Source organism: Leucoraja erinacea, chromosome 28, assembly GCF_028641065.1.
Source record: "Leucoraja erinacea ecotype New England chromosome 28, Leri_hhj_1, whole genome shotgun sequence".
NCBI classification, from domain to species: domain Eukaryota; kingdom Metazoa; phylum Chordata; class Chondrichthyes; order Rajiformes; family Rajidae; genus Leucoraja; species Leucoraja erinaceus.
In genome coordinates, this window is record NC_073404.1 from 2,592,910 (window position 1) to 2,614,510 (window position 21,601).

A 21,601-nucleotide genomic window follows, 5' to 3' on the forward strand; every position below is an offset into this window, starting at 1 on the left:
TCCCAGCAGCAACCCCCACGGATCAGCCATCTTAATAACTACTCTGCAGGGGTTGGGAGACTCTAGTGTGCGGAGGGACTGGGCTCTGTGGGGGTGAGTCCTGGCCGGGCTCCTCCAGTGTCTCACCGGGTTCAAGGCCTGTGCGCTGCACCTCTTTCTCCTTCTCCGAACATTTCATTCTGGCCTGATGGGTTTTTAATCCATGGTGGTTCACTAGGCCTTTCCATAGGTTTATTGGGTGTCTTTCTCACAAAAGACGCAGACTGGGGTGCTAACCCTGCCTGTCCCGGGTATCGTCAACTGTCTCTCCAGTAGTCACCAAACTATTCTTGGTTGTCACTCAGTCTATTCCTAGGTGTCTCTGGCTGAGCCAGACTTCAGAATTCAAAAGAAACTCATTGGGATTTTCTTTCTCAGGATTGAACAACATTTGTCTATTTCCGAGCTTGAAATAGGTTTATGGCGAGGGGAGAAGATTTCGTAAGAACCTGAGGGGAAACATTTTTTACACAAAGTTCATGTTCATAAGTTCTAGGAGCAGAATTAGGCCATTCTGCCCATCAAGTCCTCTCATGGCTGATCTATCTTTCCCTCTCAACCCCCATTCTCAAAAAGTGACAGGTGTATGGAACGAGCTGCTGGAGGAGGTAATTGGGGCAGGTACTATCACAAAGTTAAGAAAACATTTGGACAGGTACATGGATAGGACAGGTTTGGCGGGATGTAGGCCAAATGCAGGCAGGTGGGACTAGTGTGGAGGGGACATGTTGGTCGGCATGGGCAAGATGGGCAGAATGGCCTGTATCCAAGCTGTATGGCTATGAAAAAATAGGCAAACAAAGGCACATTTTCCATTTTGAGGCAATTCTGTTAAAAACAATAACATTTGTCAGCTGGTCAGGAAAAACAACAAGCAGATATCAAAGTCATTTTTCCAGACATTGAATCTTGTAATTAATTATACGGATTGAATGCCTTCTTGTCATCTTCTCCTCATCTAAGAATGAACCGTTCAACATTTCCCCATCGTCGGCTGCATTGATCTGTTGTTTTCACACCTTATCCTTCCATATCTCTAGTCCCCCTCTCCCCTGACACATAATCTGAAGAAACGTCACCCATTCCTTCTCTCCAGAGATGCTGCCTGTCCCGCTGAGTTACTCCAGCATTTTGTGTCTATCTTCATTGAATGTCTCTCCCAATTTACCCAATAACTTTATACCTCCAGAAATATTGTCATTATTGACTTTGAAAGTGGCGCTAAATACAGGTGTACCACCGATTTTCCAGCACATCCTTTAATCCGGACTGAATTAAAATAGAGGAAACCAGAAATTCAAGGGGTGGCCACAGATGGCGCAGCGTTTGGTGCCAGCTCATTCTGGTCAATATCTCCAGCCAGAGAGAGTTTGTTTACATCTGCAGTTGTTGGTGCTGATCCCTCGGTTTTATGCAACTCCCAGCTCATTTTTGCTAAAATTTAACCCTAGCTAACCCTAACTTTCTAAGCAAGGTCCAAGAGATCATTGTGGTGTTGTTTAGTTTAGTTTATTGTCACATGCACCAAGGCACACTGCTATCCAGTCAGCAGAAAGACAATACATTGAGCCACGTACAGTGTACAGATACATGATAAGGGAATGTGTAGGAAGGAACTGCAGATGTTGGTTCAAACCAAAGAGAGACACAAAATGCTGGAGTAACTCAGCGGGACAGGCAGCATCTCCGGAGAGAAGGAACGGGTGACGTTTCAGGTCGCCACCGTATCACTTGAAGAATGTCATCCATTCCTTTTCTCCAGAGATGCTGCCTATCCCGCTGAGTTACTCCAGCATTTTGTTTCTGTCATTATAAGGGAATAACGTTGTGCAAGGTAAAGCCAGCAAAGTCCGAGCAAAGAGTCTGAGGGTCACCAAAGAGGTAGATAGTAGTTCAGGACCGCTCTCTATGTTGTGGGCGGATGATTCAGTTGCCTGATAACAGCTGGGAAGAAACTGTCCCTGAATCTGGAGGTGTGTGTTTTCACTCTTCTATACATTTTGCCTGATGGGAGAGGGGAGAAGAGGGAATGGCCAGGGTGCGACTTGTCCTTGATTGTGCTGGTGGCCTTGCCAGGGCAGCGGGAGGTGTAAATGGAGTCAATGGAAGGGAGGTTGGTTTGTATGATGGTCTGGGCTGCGTCCACAATTCCCTGCAATTTCTTGCCGTCTTGGATGGAGCTGTTCCCAAACCAAGCTGTGATGCATCATGCGTAAGCACATTTAGTTTACATTTAATATTTGTTTTTAATTTTCCAGCAGTCCATGGTGCTTTAGTGACATGGGAGGCTGATAATTCATTGTTCAGAGATGTATTGTATCATTATTACGTGACCTCTGTTAGTCCGGCAGCATGGACAATCCGGCAAGACTCTGGAACCAAGAGCGGCAGGAAATCAGTGGTGGAACTGTATTCTAATGTTGCTAGACATTAGACACAAAATGCTGGAATAACTCAGCGGTCAGGCAGCATCTCTGGAGAAAAGGAATAGGTGATGAAGGGTCACAACCCGAAACGTCACCTATTTCATTTCTCCAGTGATGCCGCCTGACCCACTGAGATACTCCAGCTTTTTGTGTCTATCTTTGGTTTAAACAGCAGCTGCAGTTCCTTCTACACACATGTATTCTATTGTTGAACCACAAGAACACAATATTACCCAGGGTGTGCTACGAAAGAAATTTATTCTAACTTGTAGAGAAATCTAACGTAGACTATCTGGCCGGTTAACAGATATGCATTCTATGAAAGGATCAATCTGGTTTGATGATATCAAGATTATTTTCCTAACATAAACATAGGAAAGTACATCACAGGAACGGGCTCTATCGGGGCACAATGTCTGTGGTGAACTAGATGCCAAGATGCACTGATGTCACCTGCATTCACATGATCCATGCCCATCCATGACCTGCCTATTCTTGTGTCGATCGAAACATTACTATCGTATCTGACTCCAAATGGCAGCACGTTCCAGGCACTCACCACCCTCTCAGTAAAATAATTACCCTACACATCTCCTTTAAATGTTGTCCCTTTCACCTTAAAGCTATACGGTCATAAGATCATAAGTGATGGGCCCATCAAATCTACTCCGCCATTCAATCAAGGCTGATCTATCTCTCCATCCTAACCCCATACTCCTGCCTTCTCCCCATAACCCCTGACACCTGTACTAATCAAGAATCTATCCTCAGTCTGAAGAAGGGTTTCGGCCCGAAACGTCGCCTATTTCCTTCGCTCCATAGATGCTGCTGCACCCGCTGAGTTTCTCCAGCAATTTTGTGTACCTAAGAATCTATCTATCTCTGCCTTAACAATATCCATTGACTTGGCCTCCACAGCCTTCTGTGGCCTCTAATCTTTGACATTCCCACCCTGGGAAAGGGATTCTGACAGTCTATCCTATCTACACCTCTTATAATTTATATATTTCTATCAGAGAGGTTCTAGGCAAGTACATGGATAGAGCAGGTTTGGAGGGGTATGGGCCAAATGATGGCAGGTGGGACTAGTGTGGGCAGGTGTGGGCAGGTTGGGCCGAAGGGCCTGTTTCCACACTGTATCACTGTGTAACATTATGACTCGAGGTCTCTTCTTAAACTGCACAAGCATTGTGGGAGCCCAGCTAAACAGGCTGGTCAAAGTGGAGGCTACAGGGCAACATCAGGTGGCACAGTGGCGCAGCGGTAGAGTTGCTGCCTTACAGTGCCAGACACCCAGGTTCGATCCTGACTACGGGTGCTGTCTGTACGGACTGTTCACATTCTCCCCGTGACCGCGTGGGTTTTCTCTGGGTGCTCTGGTTTCCTCCCACGCTCCAAATACGTACAGGTTTGTAAATTAATTGGCTTCAGTAAATTGTAAGTTGTCCCTAGTGTGTAAGATAGTGTTAGTGCAGGAGGTGATCGCTGGTTGGCACGGACTCGGTGCTGAAACCTGAAGGTTTCGGCCCGAAACGTTGCCTATTTCCTTCGCTCCATAGATGCTGCTGCACCCGCTGAGTTTCTCCAGTATTTTTGTCTACCTTCGATTTTCCAGCATCTGCAGTTCCTTTTGAAACATCTTGATCAGCATGGACAGGTCGGGCCAAGGGGCTTGTTTCCGTGCTGTATGTCTGTATGACTAGACTAACAATAATCAAGGGTTCAAACTTTGATCCGACATTTACCTCCTAAGGAACACTCTCCATTTATGTTTTGCAGCCCAGTTTAGTTTAGTTTTAAATAGTGGAAACATAGAAACATAGAAAATAGGTGCAGGAGTAGGCCATTCGGCCCTTCGAGCCTGCATCGCCATTCAATATGATCATGGCTGATCATCCAACTCAGTATCCTGTACCTGCCTTCTCTCCATACCCCCTAATCCCTTTAGCCACAAGGGCCACATCTAACTCCCTCTTAAATATAGCCAATGAACTGGCCTCTGCAGCATCAGTGACCGTTTGCTTTGATTCCTTCCTAAAAGTACTCTTACTCCAGGTGTGATCTGACCAATGCCCTTTGTAATGAGCTCCCAGAGAAAACACATGAGGTCACGGGGAGAAACAAACTCCGTACAGACAGCACCCATAGTCGGGATCGAACCTGGGTCTCTGGCACTAAGGCAGCAACTAACTCTACCACTGCACCACCATTCCAACCTACCATTTATTGAATAAGGCCGTATCATTTGCCCTAAAAATGCCCTATCATTTATTGAAATTACATAACAGCCAGTCTATGTAGGAAGGAACTGTAGATGCTGGTGTATACTGAAGATGGGCACAAAATTCTGGAGCAACTTAGCGCACCTCTGAAGAAAAAGAATAGGTGATGATTTATGTTGAGACCGGGTGTCAGGGGTTATGGGGAGAAGGAAGGAGAATGGGATTAGGAGGGAGAGATATATCAGCCATGATCGAATGGCGGAATAGACCTGATGGGCTGAATGGCCTAATTCTGCTCCTATCACTTATGAACTGATGGAACCCTTCTTCAACACAAAATGCTGGAGTAACTCGGCGGGCCGGGCAGCATAGGTGACTTTGCGGGGTCGGAAACCCGCAGTCAGGATCGATCCCAGCCGCTGTAAGGCAGTAACTCTACCCCTGCGCCCCCAGTCGCCATCTTACCTGTTGCATTCCTCCACTAATGCCTCGCGCTCCTCCTTGCTGGGATTCTTCTGCCTTTCATAAGCCTGGTATAAAATTTGTTGGGATGCTGGCCCCCATTTAAACCTGTTGCGACGCATCTTCTTGTTGGCAGGTTCAGTTCCCACCTCCTCAGCCTGCCCCGAGGCCTGGTCTTGCTGATTGAACTCTGGAAAGAGAAACAGCAGCTGATCTGGCCTGCTTTTGTCTGTCATATTGTTTCCAGTATTCTGGATAGTCTGGTTGAATTCTGAAAGAGAAATGGTAGACTTGACCCAGCCTATACATAACAAAAAGATCGGATTTACAATTTTCTTCAACAAACAGAAAAAAATCACAACATGCTCACAAAAAGTTGTCACTATTTTAATCTTATTCGCAAAACCAACGGAATGAAATTTTCAATTTGATAACATGGCATTGATTTCTATCGCTAAGGAGTTTGTTAATTACATTTTGAGAAACTTCAAATGTAGCATGGAAAAAAAGTTTCATTTCAAAACCACTCAGACAAAAGTACATTCTGTCACTACTGGAAAAATGTTATCAGGAAACTGAACCATCCTATCAACAACGTGAGAGGGGTCTTGAACTACCATCTACCTCATTGGAGACCCTCAGACTATCTTTAATCAGACTTTACTGGACTTTATCTTGCACTAAACGTTATTCCCTTTATTCTGTATCTATATACAGTGGAAGGATTGTCTGTAATCATATACAGTCTTCATGCTGACTGGATAGCACTCAACAAAAGTTCCTCAGTAAGCATGTGACAATAACAAACTAAGCTAAACTTACCTAAACTTACCTAAACTAAACTAAACTAAACTAAACTAAACTAAACTAAACTAAGCTAAGCTAAACTAAACTAAACTAAACTAAACTAAACTAAGCTAAACTAAACTAAACTAAGCTAAACTAAACTAAGCTAAACTAAACTAAACTAAGCTAAGCTAAGCTAAACTAAACTAAACTAAACTAAGCTAAACTAAGCTAAACTAAACTAAACTAAACTAAACTAAACTAAACTAAACTAAACTAAACTAAACTAAGCTAAACTAAACTAAACTAAACTAAACTAAACTAAACTAAACTAAACTAAACTAAACTAAACTAAACTAAACTAAACTAAACTAAAAACTAAACTAAACTAAACTAAACTAAGCTAAACTAACTAAGCTAAACTAAACTAAGCTAAACTAAGCTAAACTAAACTAAACTAAAATGGTGCAAATATTCAGCAGGTCAGGCAGCTTCTGTGAAGGGGAAGCAAAGGAAACATTGAACTCAATGACAAGAGGCTGAAGCCAAGAATCTGCAGCACAGAAACACAGAAACAGGCTGCAACCCTCCTATTTCTCCCTCCCTCATTTAGCTGTCTTTAATATACGATGAAACCAACATTCTTATTGAACCAAGTGTGCTGTTTGTATCCAGAGACAATGTACCTTTAGATTTTAGACTTTAGAGATGCAGCTAGGAAACTCTGCACACCCTCCTATTTCTCCCTCCCTTATTTAATTGCCCCATCTATACTTCTTGAAATCGGAGGGTTGTGGATGTATGGAACGAGCTGCCAGAGGAGGTAGTTGAGGCAGGTACGATAACAGCATTTAAAAGACTCCCAGAACAGCTGCATGGATAGACAATAGACAACAGGTGCAGGAGTAGGCCATTACGGCCCTTCGAGCCAGCACCGCCATTCAATGTGATCATGGCTGATCATCCCCAATCAGTACCCCGTTCCTGCCTTCTCCCCCATATCCCCTAACTCCGCTATCTTTAAGAGCCCAATCTAGCTCTTGTAAAGGAAAGGTTTAGAGGGGTATAGGCCAAACACAGGCAGGTGGGACTAGCCTATATGAGGCATGTTGATCGGCATGGACAAGTTGGGCCAAAGGACTGTATGACTCCATGACTAACTCTATAGGCATCTATTGTCACAACTACTCCACGTCTTACATGTCCACATTCTCACCACCAAGTAACCCAGTTACTCTCGAGTTTGTGATTACCTCCATGACTGATTAAAGGCCATTAATCCTCAACTCCCCCACAGATGGAAACATTTTATCTACTACCGCTACATTGAATGGATGCAATTCTACAAAATCCACCAGGAATCAATGGTGTTGTGACAGGAAGTCATCTGAAATCAAATATTAATGAAGTGATCATTTGTGAGTGATAAATGTTGTGAATACCAAGCGGTGGAATACAACTGTTGGGCAACGAGCCATTGAATTGATCTTATTGAGGAATAAGTTAATAAATCTACAAGGACCTGCCCTGTGTCTCTCAAGGTTTATTTACAAAAATAAAGTCATCAAAATAGTGGGCAGAAAGGAGTTTCCATTGTGCCCAGTAAAGTGTGTGTTTTCAGTGCTAGGGGGGATGATGTTATTCAAACTTTGTCTTAACCTCACTCAGAAGAACACTTCAATTAGTCTTGAACACATTGTTTGAATAATATTTTACAAGCAAATGATGTAAAATCAGAGTAAAATGTTCAATGTTGTTCCATTTTGGGACATGACAATAAAACACTCTTGGACTCTGCCATTTCAAAAATCGGAGTTTCTCAAACCTCTTTAGAAAAGGCTTTGTGTGGCCGATAGCCCGTTCCTTTTCACCTAAAGGTCGCAAATAATGTGAAGAGGAGCGGGCTAACTATTTTCAAAATAGTATTTTCAAAAGCTGGAAGCTAACATTTCTCTGCCTAATAGGTTAAAGCCCCATCAGTTCTGCTGCACCATGCGACCATTATGAATATGGATCTCGGTAATGGCACCTAATGTCAAATCTATTTTATTGTAAAACAAGGAAATGGCGCATCATCATTTATCGACTCCCGGAGATCAATCAGAGTGGAAAATATGAAGTAAGGTAAATGGAACGGTGAATCAGGAAACAACATAGATCAGGACATTTAGTCCAAGAATTGCCTGTCAATGCAATGATGTGGCCCTGATGGCTAACTGTTACCAGAAACTCAACTTTGATGAAGATGGTCGAGAATTTAAAAAATGTACATGCATGTTTTGAGGAGAAAAGATCAATCTAGTGGAGCAATTAAGATAGTAGAATAATTTGTTTTAGTTTAAGTTTAAGTTTAGTTTGTTGTCACGTGTACTGAGGTACAGTTAAAAGCTATCTGTTGCGTGCTATCCAGTCAGCGGAAAAACTGTACATGATCCAATCTAATTTTGCTATTTAAATGTATTATTATTTGCTGATCTATTGTGAATGTTTGACATAAACCTAAAGATTAGTAGTTAACCCAAAACAGTAGAACATTTCAAAATGTCATCTCTGTTACAATAGTTTATTCACTATTTGAATTACAACAACTTTACTCTTTAAATGAGAGGCTGACAGCTTGCAGAAATGAACAAGTTGCTTATTTATTCAACTGCTATTAATCATATTGTACCTGGAATCCTTGAAAATATCTAATATTGGGATATTACCCTGAATCCTTGGCTTTTTGAAAAAATTATCTGCATTGTTAATGATAACCAAGAAAATGCTATGCAGCTTAAAATTTACTAAACCAATTAAGGATTAATAATAAATGTTGATCTGATATTTATTTATTCTTACGAAGGTTTGCCAATTTAGTTCAGCTTTGGAAGGAGATGCAGCATGCAGTATACATTCAGCTCAGGGGTGAGAAATGACAAGAACGTTCTTAATATTGTATACAATAATTTTGTATAATGCTTAGATTAGTGTAGTTTAGTTCGCAGATACAGAAACAAGCCCATCGGCCCACCCAGTCTTCACCAACCAGCGATCCCCGCACACTAACACTATCCTACACACACTCACATACACACACACTCACACACACACTAACACTATCCTACACACACTCAGGACAATTTACAATTTTACCAAAGCCAATTAACCTACAAACCTGTACGTCTTTGGAGTGTGGTAGAAACTGGAGCACCTGGAGAAAACCCACGCAGGTCTCGGGGAGAAGGTACAAACTCCGTACAGACAGCATCCGTGGTCAGGATCGAACCCAGGTCTCTGGCACTGTAAGGCAGCAACTCTACCGCTGCGCCACCGTGCTGCCCAAATTGTTTAAGATGCACTTGGAACACAAGGATGAATCGGTCAAGGGGAGCATGTGTTTTGTATGGAAGGATGATTCCGGAAAATGAGGTGATCATCGTGTTCCAATGCAACTACCTATTTTCTATTGCATCATCCTAACCTCCAGGTATTATATGTGCCAATCAAATGTGTAGGAAGGAACTACAGATGCTGGTTTACACCGAGGATAGACACAAAAAGTTGCAGTAACTCATTGCGTCAAGCAGCATCTCTGGAGAACAGGAATAGGTGACGTTTCGGGTCGAGAACCTTCTTCAGACAGATTCAGGGGAAAGGGAAAGTCTGGTCTCAATGCGAAATGTCACCTATTCCTTTTCTCCAGAGATTCTGCCTGACCTGTTGTGTTACTCCAGCTTTTTGTGTCTATCTTCAGTGTGTGCCTCTCAAATATTCTGTAACATTAAGCTTGGTTTATTGATCATTATTAGGAAGAGGAACACGGAATCTCTGCTGTTCCTGTCTCACCAAACTCCCTATCTACGATATTCCACATGGTGGTAGCGAGGTAACATTCTATATTCCCTTCTATATATATTGTCCTTTTTCTCAGCTCATCACCGTAGATAGGAACAGAAGGTGTTATAATAGGACAATAAACTAAACTGAACCCAAGACGTCACCAATTGTTTTTCTTCAGAGATGCTGCCTGAGCTGCTGAGCTACTCCAACATTTTGTGTCTATCTTCAGTGTAAACCAGCATCTGCAGTTCCTTCCTACACAGACTGGCTGGGATATCATTTGAATAAATAATAGGGCATATCTAGGGTGTTCTACCGTGAAAGGATATGAATCTAAATGATTTTGTTCTGTGATATTGGAGCCATTTTGTTTAATCCAATGTGCATTACAGGTCCAGAGTATTTGTTATAGGCCATTCCATTTCCCACATAATCGATTAATAGTGAATCTATTGTGTGGCCGCAGTGATTCTACATCAAGCCCACTACAGATTATTGCTTTGAATCGGGGGAATCCGCTGTGGTGGATCTTTATGTTAACTTTTATGTAGTTGTTGTGTGTCTTGTTGTTTTTTTTAGTATGGCTGTATGGTAATTCGCATACCACTGTACCTTAACAGGTACATGTGACAATAAAAGACCTTTGAAATCTTTGAAACGTTTGAACCATCCTACCACAACCAGAGAGCAGTGCTGAACTACTATCTACCTCTTTGATGACACTCAGATTATTCTTGATCGGGCTTCACCTTATATTAAACATTATTCCCTTATCATGTATCGATACATGGTAAATGGCTCCACTGTAATCATGTATTGTCTTTCTGCTGACTGGATAGCACGCAACAAATGCTTTTCACTGTACCTCGGTACACGTGACAATAAACTAAACTGAACTTTGTTTGAAACACACTTTGTTTTATTCTCAGCATTTACAGAGGTGAAAACTGTGACGAATTGTGATGTGCTGTTTCTGTACCTCTGTACCTCGTTAGGACAAACTTTGATGTACGTTCAAACGAGGAAACAGAAAGTCCCAAGTTCTGACCCAAAACGTCACCTATTCTTTCTCTTCAGAGATGCTGCCTGACCCGCTGAGTTATTCCAGCACTTTGTGTTGGAAGAAGGGTTATCACCTGAAACATCAACTATTCATTTTCTTCAGCGATGCTACCTAACCTGCTGAGTTACTCCAGCATTTTGTGTCTATCCTCAGTGTAAACCAGCATCTGCAGTTCCTGCCTGCACAGACTAGCTGTGAGATCATATCAGTCAATGATAGGGCATTTATAGGGCAAATGATGGGACACTATTCAATAAATAGTAGGGCACAGTAGCACAGCACAAGGGACCTGGGTTCGATCCTGATAACGGTGCTGTCTGCACGGAGTTTGTACACCCTCTCTTGTGACCTGCGTGGGTTTTCTCCTGGTGCTCCGGTTTCCTCCTACTCTCCAAAGATATGCAGGTTTGTAGGTTATTTGGCTTTGGTAAATTTGTAAACTGTCCCCAGTGTATGTTTGAGTGTTAGTATACGGGGATCGCTGGTCAGCGCGGACTCAGTGGGCCGAAGGGCCTGTGTCCATGCTGTATCTCTAAACTAATCTAAATTAGCGTCACGGTAAACCAATTATATTGATCAATGATGAATTTGTTCTGTGATATTGGAGCTATTTTGTTTATTCCAATATGCATCACAGACCCAGATGTTTTGTTATAGGCTATTCCATTTTCCACATAACAGATTAGTGGTGAATCTATTGTATTCCTACAGTGCATCTCTATCAAGCCCACTATAGATTATAGCTTTGAACCAACGTACTACAACCAGAGAGAACTATCTATATCTTTCTCCCGGAATTATGGACTTTCAAATGGTCTTTGTAAAATTCCCAATGTCATTATTTGGAAGCTGGAGAATGGAAAGAATATGTTGCAGAATAGTGTGTCTGATAATTACAGATGAGCAAGGCCGTAAAGCTACTCAACATCCCTCCCCATTGCAATTTGGCTCCTAAATGATTCAGGCTTTCTTGCTTTATGACTCAATCTAGGATCAATTCCTCAGTCAATCACACTCTGCATTGCTAAACACTCCCAGAACACCCAGATCTCGATATCCGCAGTTTTTTATGAAACTAATGTCCCGTTCTCTCATCCAGGCAATGGTTTATTTTAGAGATTCAGGCCCTGCTGCCCACTGAGTCCGTGCCGACCAGCGATCCCCGCACACCAACACTATCCTACACACACCAGGGACAATTATTACATTTTACCAAGCCAATCAGCCTACAAACCTGTACGTCTTTGGAGTGTGGGAGGAAACCGGAGATCCCAGAAAAAAACTACGCAGGTCACGGGAAGAACGTACAAACTCCGTACAGACTGCACCTGTGGTCAGGATCGAGCCCGGGTCTCTGCCGATGTAACGCAGCAATTCTACCGCTGCGCCACCGTGTCAGAGGAAACTCCTTTTAAAGGAAATGCGTGGGACACGACTTTTACGCAGGGTGTGGTGAGTAACTGGAATATACTGCCAGAGTTGGTGGTGGAGGCAGATATGGTGGTGGTGTTTAAGAGGCTTGCGGATAAGCACATGGATATGCAGGGAATGGAGGGATATGGATTATGCACAGGTAGTCGGTCTTGGCATCATATTCAGCACAGGCATTGTGGGCCAAAGAGCCTGATACTGTTCTATATTCTATTTTCCAGGAGATGAGGAGGAATTCTTTTAGTCAGAGGGTGGTGATTCAGAAGAATTTATTGCCACAGGCGGCTGTGGAGTCCAATATAGGGCAATTTTAAGGCAGAGATTGACAGATACTTGATTAGTAAGGGCATCGAGGGTTATGGGGAGAAGGCAGGAGAATGGGGTTGAGAGGGAAAGATAGATTAGCCATGATTGAATAGCATGGTAGACTTGACGGGCCAAATGGCCTACCTCTGCTCCTATGACATGAACTTCTGAACATGGGTTGGTGGGATTAGTGTAGATGGGGCATCTTGGTCGGCGTAGGCAAGTTGGCCTGAAGGGCCTGTTTCTGTGCCATATGACTGTATGACTCTACGACCAGTGTATTCACACATACGTATATATGAAAACTGGAGACACAAGAAACGGCTGGTGCTGGAAACTTGAGCAAAGTACTGGAGTAACAGTGGGTCAGGCAGGCTGCATCTCTGGGGAACATGGATAGGAAACGAGAGGTGTTTCTGAAGTTGGAGTTTGAAGAGTGTGGAAGGAGAGACATTCCTGAAATCTGGGAGGGAGGGAGGGAGGGAGGGAGGGAGGGAGGGAGGGAGGGAGGGGGGTAGGATTGTTGGACTTGGTCGACCATGTGCTGCACCTTCTTTCATTCCATTTACCCACACAGTTCAATTCAACACAGCAAATGCCGCAAGTTTACCAGCATCGGCCAAATCGGCATTCCACCCATCTCCCAAACACACAGGGGTAATGAGAAGGTGTGTACAGATGAACTGCAGATGCTGGTTTACACCAAAGAATCGCCTTTATTTCATTGGGAAAGGGGTGAGCTTTCTTAATACCCAATGAAACCATTAACCTGGCCATTGCAGTGGGCAGGTGGAGAGAGATGAAATGGTGGGAGCAGTGATCAGACATTGCAACAACCATTAATAAAAGGGAACCACAGATGCTGATTTACTCCAGAGATAGACCATGCTGGAGTAACTCAGCGGGAACAGGCAGCATCTGTGGAGAAGAGGAATAGTTGACCATTCCCGTGGGTACCCTTCTACAGATGCTGAGTCTGGGATGCAGTCTGACCCGCTGAGTTACTCCAGCATTTTGTGTCCATCTTACGGGCAATAAGAATAACTGTTTCCGACTGAATGGAGCAATTTATTTCGGTATTCAGAGAATCAAACATTTATTTTGAATTGAATTAAAAGACACAGCAGGGAAACAGGCCCTTCGGCCCACCGAGTCCAGCCGAACAGCAATCAACACTAGTGCATGTGATAGGAGCAGAATTAGGCCATTCAGCCCATCAAGTCTACTCACCATTCAATCACGGCTGACCTATCTCTCCATCCTAACCACATTCTCCTGCCTTCTCCCAGTAACCTACACACTCCGGACGATTTACAGACGACAATTTAACCAAGACGTCTTTGGAACGTGGGTGGAACCCGGAGCACCCGGAGGAAACCCACGCGGTCACAGGTCAGCCAGTACACCAGCAATGTCCTTCACAATACAATTTTAACTAAAGCCAACTAAAGACCTGTAGGATGTGGGAGGAAATGTACAAACTCCGTACAGACAGCTCCCGTGGTCAGGATCGAACCCGGGTCTTTGGCGCTGTAAGGCAGCAGATCTACCGCTGCGCCACCTTGGATGTAATGTTAATTTTCTGGCAATTTGGGCAAAAAAACTCAGGGCTGTGTTGCCGGGAAGGAGATGCCTTGTCAGACAAGACGGTAAACTCAGTTCCTACCGGGGCAGTGGTGAAAGATGGTGAATATCCTTCAGGGAATAGCGGGAGACCTCTATGGCAATTATTATCTCAGTCAATACTTGCCCTACATAACAGCATGAAATGTGCGACTCGGTCTTGCCCGCGCAAAAGTCGTGAATTGCATGTAACTTTCTTTAGAGGGACGGCACAGTGGCCGCAGTGGTAGAGTTGCTGCTGCGCTGCGGCAGGGACCCGGGTTCGATCCTGACCTCGGCTGCTGTCGGTGTGGTGTTTGCACGCTCTCCCTGTGACCCGAGAGGGTTTTTCTCCGGGTGCTCCGGTTTCCTCCCTCATCCCCAAAGACGTGCGGGTTTGTAGAAGTTTTTAATTGCCCCTCGTGTGGATGAGACGTGTGTGTGGCGGCCTGGACTCGCTCGGGGTCTGCTTCCATCCTGTACTTTCAAAATCCACTCAACCCCGCTTCTGTTTCAGCTGCTATCCTACTTTGGGTGGGCCGAAAGGCCTGTTTTTGTTTTTTTTGCGCTGTTCTTTCAATGTAGTTCAAAGTCCCAGCCTAAATTACATCTCAACTCAACCCTGCTTCTGTTTCCGCTGCTATCCTGCTTTGGATGGGCCGAAGGGCCAATTTCCATGCTGTATCTTTAAATTCAAATATGTTTAAAGGCGTTTCAAATCGAGTGTCAGAGGTCATGGGGAGAAGGGGTTAGGAGGGAGAGATAGATCAGCCATGACTGAATGGCAGAGTAGACCCGATGGGCCGAATGGCCTAATTCTGCTTCATGTACATGAAAAAAAAGGCTAATCTTTCAACTCTTCTAATGAAACGGGGACGTGTGAACCTACACGGATTATCCCGCATTTGCAAACTGAGCCGTTGATGTTAGATAGACTGAGCATGAAGACACTTACGTCGCTGGATCTCCTGCTGTTTCCTGATGTACCAGGTGTAGAGGGCCGCCCGCTTCTGGTTCTTCATGGGGGTTCCCTTGTTGAGGTGCTGCGATAGGTGACTCTGATTGAGGCCGGTCACGTCCACCACTTCCCGCTGTGGGATGTTATGTTGCTGCATGTAGCCTTTAATCATCTTCGCCGCCCGCCACGGGTCTTCCCTGTAGAGGATCGACCCCACAAGCCCACAGTTACATCACTCAACCAACACCTTCATCAACAACACACAACACGCCAAAGATGCACATTACCGAATCTCACAGAGCCGGCGTTTTACCCACCGAAACCTCACCCATACCTTCCAGAGATGCTGCCTGTCCCGCTAAGTTACTCCAGCTTTTTGTGTCTATCTTCAAAAAAGTCTGAATCTGAAGCCGAAACGCCGCCCATTCCTTCTCTCCAGGGATGCCGCCTGACCCGCTCAGTTACTCCAGCATGTTGTGTCTATCTTCGGTTTAAACCAGCATCTGCAGTTCCTTCCTCTACACATGCGGGTCTGAAGAAGGGTCTCGACCCGAAACGTCGCCCATTCCTTCTCCCCAGAGATGCTGCCTGTCGCGCTGAGTTACTCCAGCATTTTGTGTCTACCAAGCACAGAAACAAACTTGGCTTTCGTGATCGAAATTGCCGTATGAAAGCCGTTCTAGATATCGACAGGACGGGTTTCCCTGATATTACTGCCTTGGCGGCTCCGCTTATAAGCCTGATATCGAGTTATAGGTTGATGCAGAAGGGAAATCAGGCGATCGATTTCGATGATTTTTTCATCCAACTCGGTATTAAAAATGTACAGCGTTGGATGGAACTGCAGATGCTGTTTTAAACCGAAGATAGACACAAAACGCTGGAGTAACTCAGCGGGACAGGCAGCATCTCTGGAGAGAAGCAACGGGTGATGTTTCGGGTCGAGACCCTTCTTCAGACAGTCAAAAATGTACAGTCTCGCACATACTGGAAATATCTTCACCTCAATAAATTTGGCATTTAAGGGGCTGGGGATATGTACCCATGGAGTCATGCAGCACGGATACAGGCCCATCGGCCCAACTCGCCCAAGATGCCCCATCTAAGCTGGGTTTGCCATTTGCCCGCGTTTGCCCCGTATCCCTCTAAACCTTTACTATCCATGTACATGTCCAAGTATCGTTTAAAAATGTGGTTATAGTTCCCGCCTCGACTACCTTCTCTGGCAGACAAAAGTGCTGGAGAAACTCAGCGGGTGCAGCAGCATCTATGGAGCGAAGGAAATAGGGAACGTTCCGGGTTTCGTCCCGAAACCTTGCCTATTTCCCTCGCCCCATAGATGCTGCCTCACCCGCTGAGTTTCTCCAGCACTTTTGTCTACCTTCGACTTTCCATCATCTGCAGTTCCTTCTTAAATACCTTCTCTGGCAGCTCCTTCCATCCACCCACCACCGTCTGTGTGAAAAAGTTGCCCCTCAGATTCCTATCAAAGATTCCCCCTCGCACCTTAACCATATAACCATATAACAATTTCAGCACGGAAACAGGCCATCTCGACCCTTCTAGTCCGTGCCGAACACATATTCTCCCCTAGTACCTTAAACCTATGTCCCCTGGTTCTTGACCCCCCCCCCCCCCCCCCCCTGCTCTGAGTAAAATACTTTGTGCCCCCTCTATCTGCCCCCTCATGGATTTATACACCCTCATAAGATCAGCCCCTGCCCTCCTGCGCTCCAAGGAATAAAGCCCTGCCTAGCCTGCCCAGTCTGCTCAGGCCTTCAACATCTATATTAGTATTCTCTGCACTCGCTTCATAATATTGCATTTGCATATATTGCGGGATAGGTTTCGAGGGAGTCGTGCCCAGGTGAGGGTTTATTCAAGAGCAGGTTGGTGCCCATTTTTGCAATTTGCGGGTGACTTCGGTTTGTTGATATATCGACCCAAGTTTCGTTCCAAGCCAAGAGCCCGCCGCACCTCAACGGCCCGCCATTCCACGCCCAGTTAGTTCATCGGCCCAGGTAAACTGCAAAATCTACCAAATCTTTAACAATGCGATGCATTTATTTTGTGATCTCCGCCCACAACTCCAGTAGCCCCCCCCCCCCCCCCCCCCGTTCAAGGGGAACAATATTGAATACCCTCTGGATGTAAGTATCTATCTACACCCCCCCCCCCCCCTCCACTCGTCTGCTACCGCGCTATTAAAATGACTACCGTCTCCGGATATCTCTAATGGAAAGCCATTGGGGGGAAAATTAAACGATGAAAAGTTCACCCCGTGTGAGTTGGCGGCTGAAATTGGTAAAATCTCAAAAACCGAATTCTCCGCATTTTGAATCAAGCGTTTACAACTTGTTTAAAATGTTTAAGAAGGAACTGCAGATGATGGAAACATAGAAAGTGATTTTTTTCCCCAACATCTGCAGTTCCTTCTTAAACACTTGTTTAAAATGGATCAGTTATCGCAAGGGATAGTTGAAAGAAACACGTTTCAATGTTTCTATGCGACTTTGACATGCATTGTCTGCATGCGTAACACATATACACACAAACACACACCCCAGACACACACAAACACTCACACACAAACACACACACTATCTCACACACACTTTCTTTCTCTATAATCTTTCTCTATATATTTCTCTCTCTCTCCCTCTATATATATATATATATATATTCACATATACATACACATATACATACACATATGTATTATACACATACACATGGCGTGTCATTTCACCCACTCGATATTGATAAACGATGTTCCTGCTTATTTAGACTATGCCATTTAATTTCTTTTTCCTTAAATTAATCAAATCGAACCGCGGGGAAAGTCAAGGTTTGCTATGATTTTTTTTAGAAAAACTTCCTACGCGCGTGTTAAAAGGTGGATTAGAATAATCACCTTCTCGTTAAAAACGACATAAAATGTAAGTGTACGGCACACACCGCGACTGGGTTCGCGTGTTTTTGCAACAGGTTTTGTTTTAGCTCAGACGCGGCGTCGCTTAAAAATAAACAAACAAAAAAAAAACATGGGAATTAAATATATTATCAATCAGCGGGACAAAGTCAGAATTTTTGGTTCAGGTGGAAAATGCGGTTATGAAATTGGGACACGCCCGCCCGATTAGAAATGCCGTGTAAATTAACAGGGGAATGAATGGCACTATCGAAAGTTGTGTTGGGATCTCAATTAGCAGTGGGCTGTAAGTGTATTGCGTCCCATCACCTCTCTCAACACTGAATATCTCCCGACACCCATGTGGCTTAATCCAGGTTTACACAGATTAAAATATGATATTCAAGGTTGATCGACCATGACAATGTTCAAATGATATTTTGTAAGTTCCCGAGCGCTGCAAACCCAAACAAGATGTGTTTGTTCAGGATAATACGCGCGTCTGTGTTCAACTCGCCTCGGCAATGAGTAACCAGGTTACCCATTCACCTCATCAAAGTGTGTTCCACTTTTCTGTACATTCGGAGTTGATGATTTATACTAAATTAATAGCGCTCGGCAGAAACGTCAGCTGCACGTGTCCTACAATCTTGGACCATATTTATATTTACAAACTGAGACCAGACGATTAAAAGCCCTGGAGCCCTTTCTCGTCTCTCGCCCAAACACAGAGCGATAGTTTAGACAATTACCTTTCAATGTTTCTATGTGACTTTGACATGTATTTTCTGCATGTACAACAAAGATGCAAGCACACACACACATACACACATGGGTATACACATATATATATATATATATACACGCACACATGCACATATATACATATGATATATACACACAAATACACAAAACGCTGGAGTGACACAATATACGTATAAACACATGTATACGCGCGCACACGTATATATAAACATACATAAATGCACATACATACACATATAATATATAATATTTATATCTGCTATCTATATATATTATTGTTTTACTCGATGCTCCGTGAGACGAACTATCGATATATGTTATTAAAATTACTACTAACATCAACAATTATTTCTAATGACAATAATGCTTGTACATTAGGACACACATTCGGCGAGTTTTAACGAAAGAGTACATTGTCCCGGCTGACAGAGCCAAGGCGGTGGGTGCCGCGGGAGGTGTTATGTTATTCAGTCACCTTTCACGGGTGAGACACTCGTCCAGCGCTCGGAGGCCGGTCCTGACGGGGGATCCCCTCAAAAATCTAAAAGTCGAAACCGACGGCTCGTGGGTGAAAGAGCCCCGAGTGAAGCGGCTGAGGTTGAGGTCGTTTGGTGAAAGCAGGCGGCACGAACCGTTCGCTAATAATGCAACAACTCAGCGCGTCTCACACTCAGAGGAACAATTTCTCAATTGATCGATATTTACTCTAGTTTAACTGCTCCGTTTTTTTTAGATGTTAAAATACGAGTCGCGTTCAGCCCGGCATTTCCACGTGAATGTGAGTTGCTGAATGTCACCGCGCACGTTTACCTTGTATTAAATATTATTTCATATTAACATTGTCTGTAGTTCTTTTGACAGCGAATCACAAACAATTATTTTAGGGCGAAGGGTTTTGTTTACGAATCGTGCTCTAAGGAGATATTTTTGTTTGTTTCTTGATTGGCAACGTGGTAGGAAAACGGTCTCTCGGTATATTTAAAATCGTTGTTATTTTTGACTTTCCACGCAGACTTGCTTCACCAGTGATTCTGACAACATAGGACAAATTGAACTCGGTTTAACCGCATGAAACTAACAAAACAGCGTGAAACTGACAACCTGCTGAAACAACACCCGATACTCAACTAAACCCTGTAAAAGGATGCCAGGCTTGTCCCTTAACCCGGCCTTAGAAATAGGTATAAGGGCACAGAGTGCTGGAGGACGCGTTTACAAGTGAGGTGCACGCTTACAATTGTGCGAGACCGAGCCTGATTTAAACCGAATAAGATGTCTCGTTAATATTTACACAACTCTTCCCTGTTGCATTTAGTTTATTCCTTTGCTTTGAAACAAAGCAATCCTATTTAGATAACTGTGGAGAAACTGGCATTGTTTTTAAATGAACGCACTGGCCGTCAGATAGTGAGTTTGTGGTAAATTATATTATTTGAAAAGAGGGGGGGGGGGAACAGAGACGGGAGGCGAGTTACCTCAACATTCTGTCCACTTCGGCTCTCTGTTCCGCCGCTTCCTCCGTGTTGAGCGACTCCAGCTCTTTGATGATCTGAGGTGTGTCATACTCCTCGCCGTCTTCCGAGCCCTCGTCGCCGGACAGCTTGCCTTTGCCGTGGCCGTTGGTCAGCGTGTGGAACACGGCTTTAGCCTCCGAGCCCGGCCCGTTTATCTTGAGCGGGGACGCGGGCAAGTTCTCCAACTTCACCTCGAAACTTGGCGAGGGTTCCAGGTCTTCCAGCGCCTGAATCAAAACATCTTTGGAGACACCGGAGCTGAGCAAAGCGCTCAAAAGCTCCTGTTGGAGGGATGTCAATTTCGACACCATCTTTTAAATAAATCAGACTTTTTAGAAAATATATTTGCGCGCAGACCAATGGGATCCTCTGCAACCACTTGTCCCCTGAACATGAAAAAATATTTCTTGCAGAAGCAGCTAATCTTGAAAAAGAAAAATCCAGAGAGGCCGCTTCGTGGAGCACTAAACTGCCATGATCATTCTTTGGGGAGAGAATATAAGAATATGCAAATCGGCGGGAAGTCTTAGTGGGGGGAGAAAAAAGGCTTAGCAATATGCAAATATAGCGAGGCTGACGAGAGCGCGTTGGAGGAGCCGCGCCGATGTCAACCCGGCTCGCTGTGTTTACATTTGACAGAGGCTCATTTTATTGGCCGCTATTTATCGATTAGTACCTACAAAACTCTGAACTTTGGACCGAGTCAGAATAAAGTCCAGAGTCCGCCAATGCAGGAGCCGAACAGATTACTCTGCAAGCCGCCGCTGTTTTATTTCCCGAGCGTAAAAAAGGACAGAGCCATTTTATTGAAAGAGAGGTAGTTGAAAAAAACTATTTATACCGAGCATTTTAAGTGGAGTTTACACTTAAACTAAAGCGGCTCAGCTAGGAAACAAAAATCAAGTATGAGTTTAAAGGGAAATAAACGCTTATAGCACAGTATTGGTTTAAATCTGCACAGGGTGAAATGTACATTGCGATTACAGGAGACGGCTAAATGTAACTCTGAATATGTGATGATGTGTATTTAAAATAAGCACTTAAATGCAAAATGAGACTAGGAACTGGCGTTTTTAGTGCTGGGTTCTTAAGGGGAAGAGGCATTGAATTATTCAGTGTATTTATTACGATTGGGCCCAGTAATATTCGAGACAGGCGAGTTTAATTTATTTAAGAAGGAACTGCAGATGCTGGAAAATCGAAGGTACACAAAAATGCTGGAGAAACTCAGCGGGTGCAGCAGCATCTATGGAGCGAAGGAAATAGGCAAAGTTTCGGGCCGAAACCAAGGAAA

The 21,601-nt window shown here is 44.1% G+C and overlaps 1 protein-coding gene across 6 annotated transcripts in view; it reads right to left on the reverse strand.

The window, feature by feature from the left end:
• The window catches only part of hnf1ba (HNF1 homeobox Ba), a 148,642-nt gene extending 127,382 nt beyond the window's left edge, over positions 1–21,260 (reverse strand). The window contains exons 1-3 of one of the 6 annotated variants that reach the window (XM_055657515.1): positions 20,269–21,245; positions 15,115–15,314; positions 5,153–5,420 (exon numbers count right to left, since the gene is read on the reverse strand). In XM_055657515.1, the coding sequence (XP_055513490.1) occupies positions 5,153–5,420; positions 15,115–15,314; positions 20,269–20,618 (818 nt within the window). In that variant the 5' untranslated portion in view covers positions 20,619–21,245. Of the gene's footprint in view, positions 1–5,152; positions 5,421–15,114; positions 15,315–20,268 lie in introns of all 6 variants that reach the window. The other 5 variants (XM_055657516.1, XM_055657511.1, XM_055657510.1 and 2 more) reach the window with 5 other exon arrangements.
• Positions 21,261–21,601: the final 341 nt, after the last annotated feature.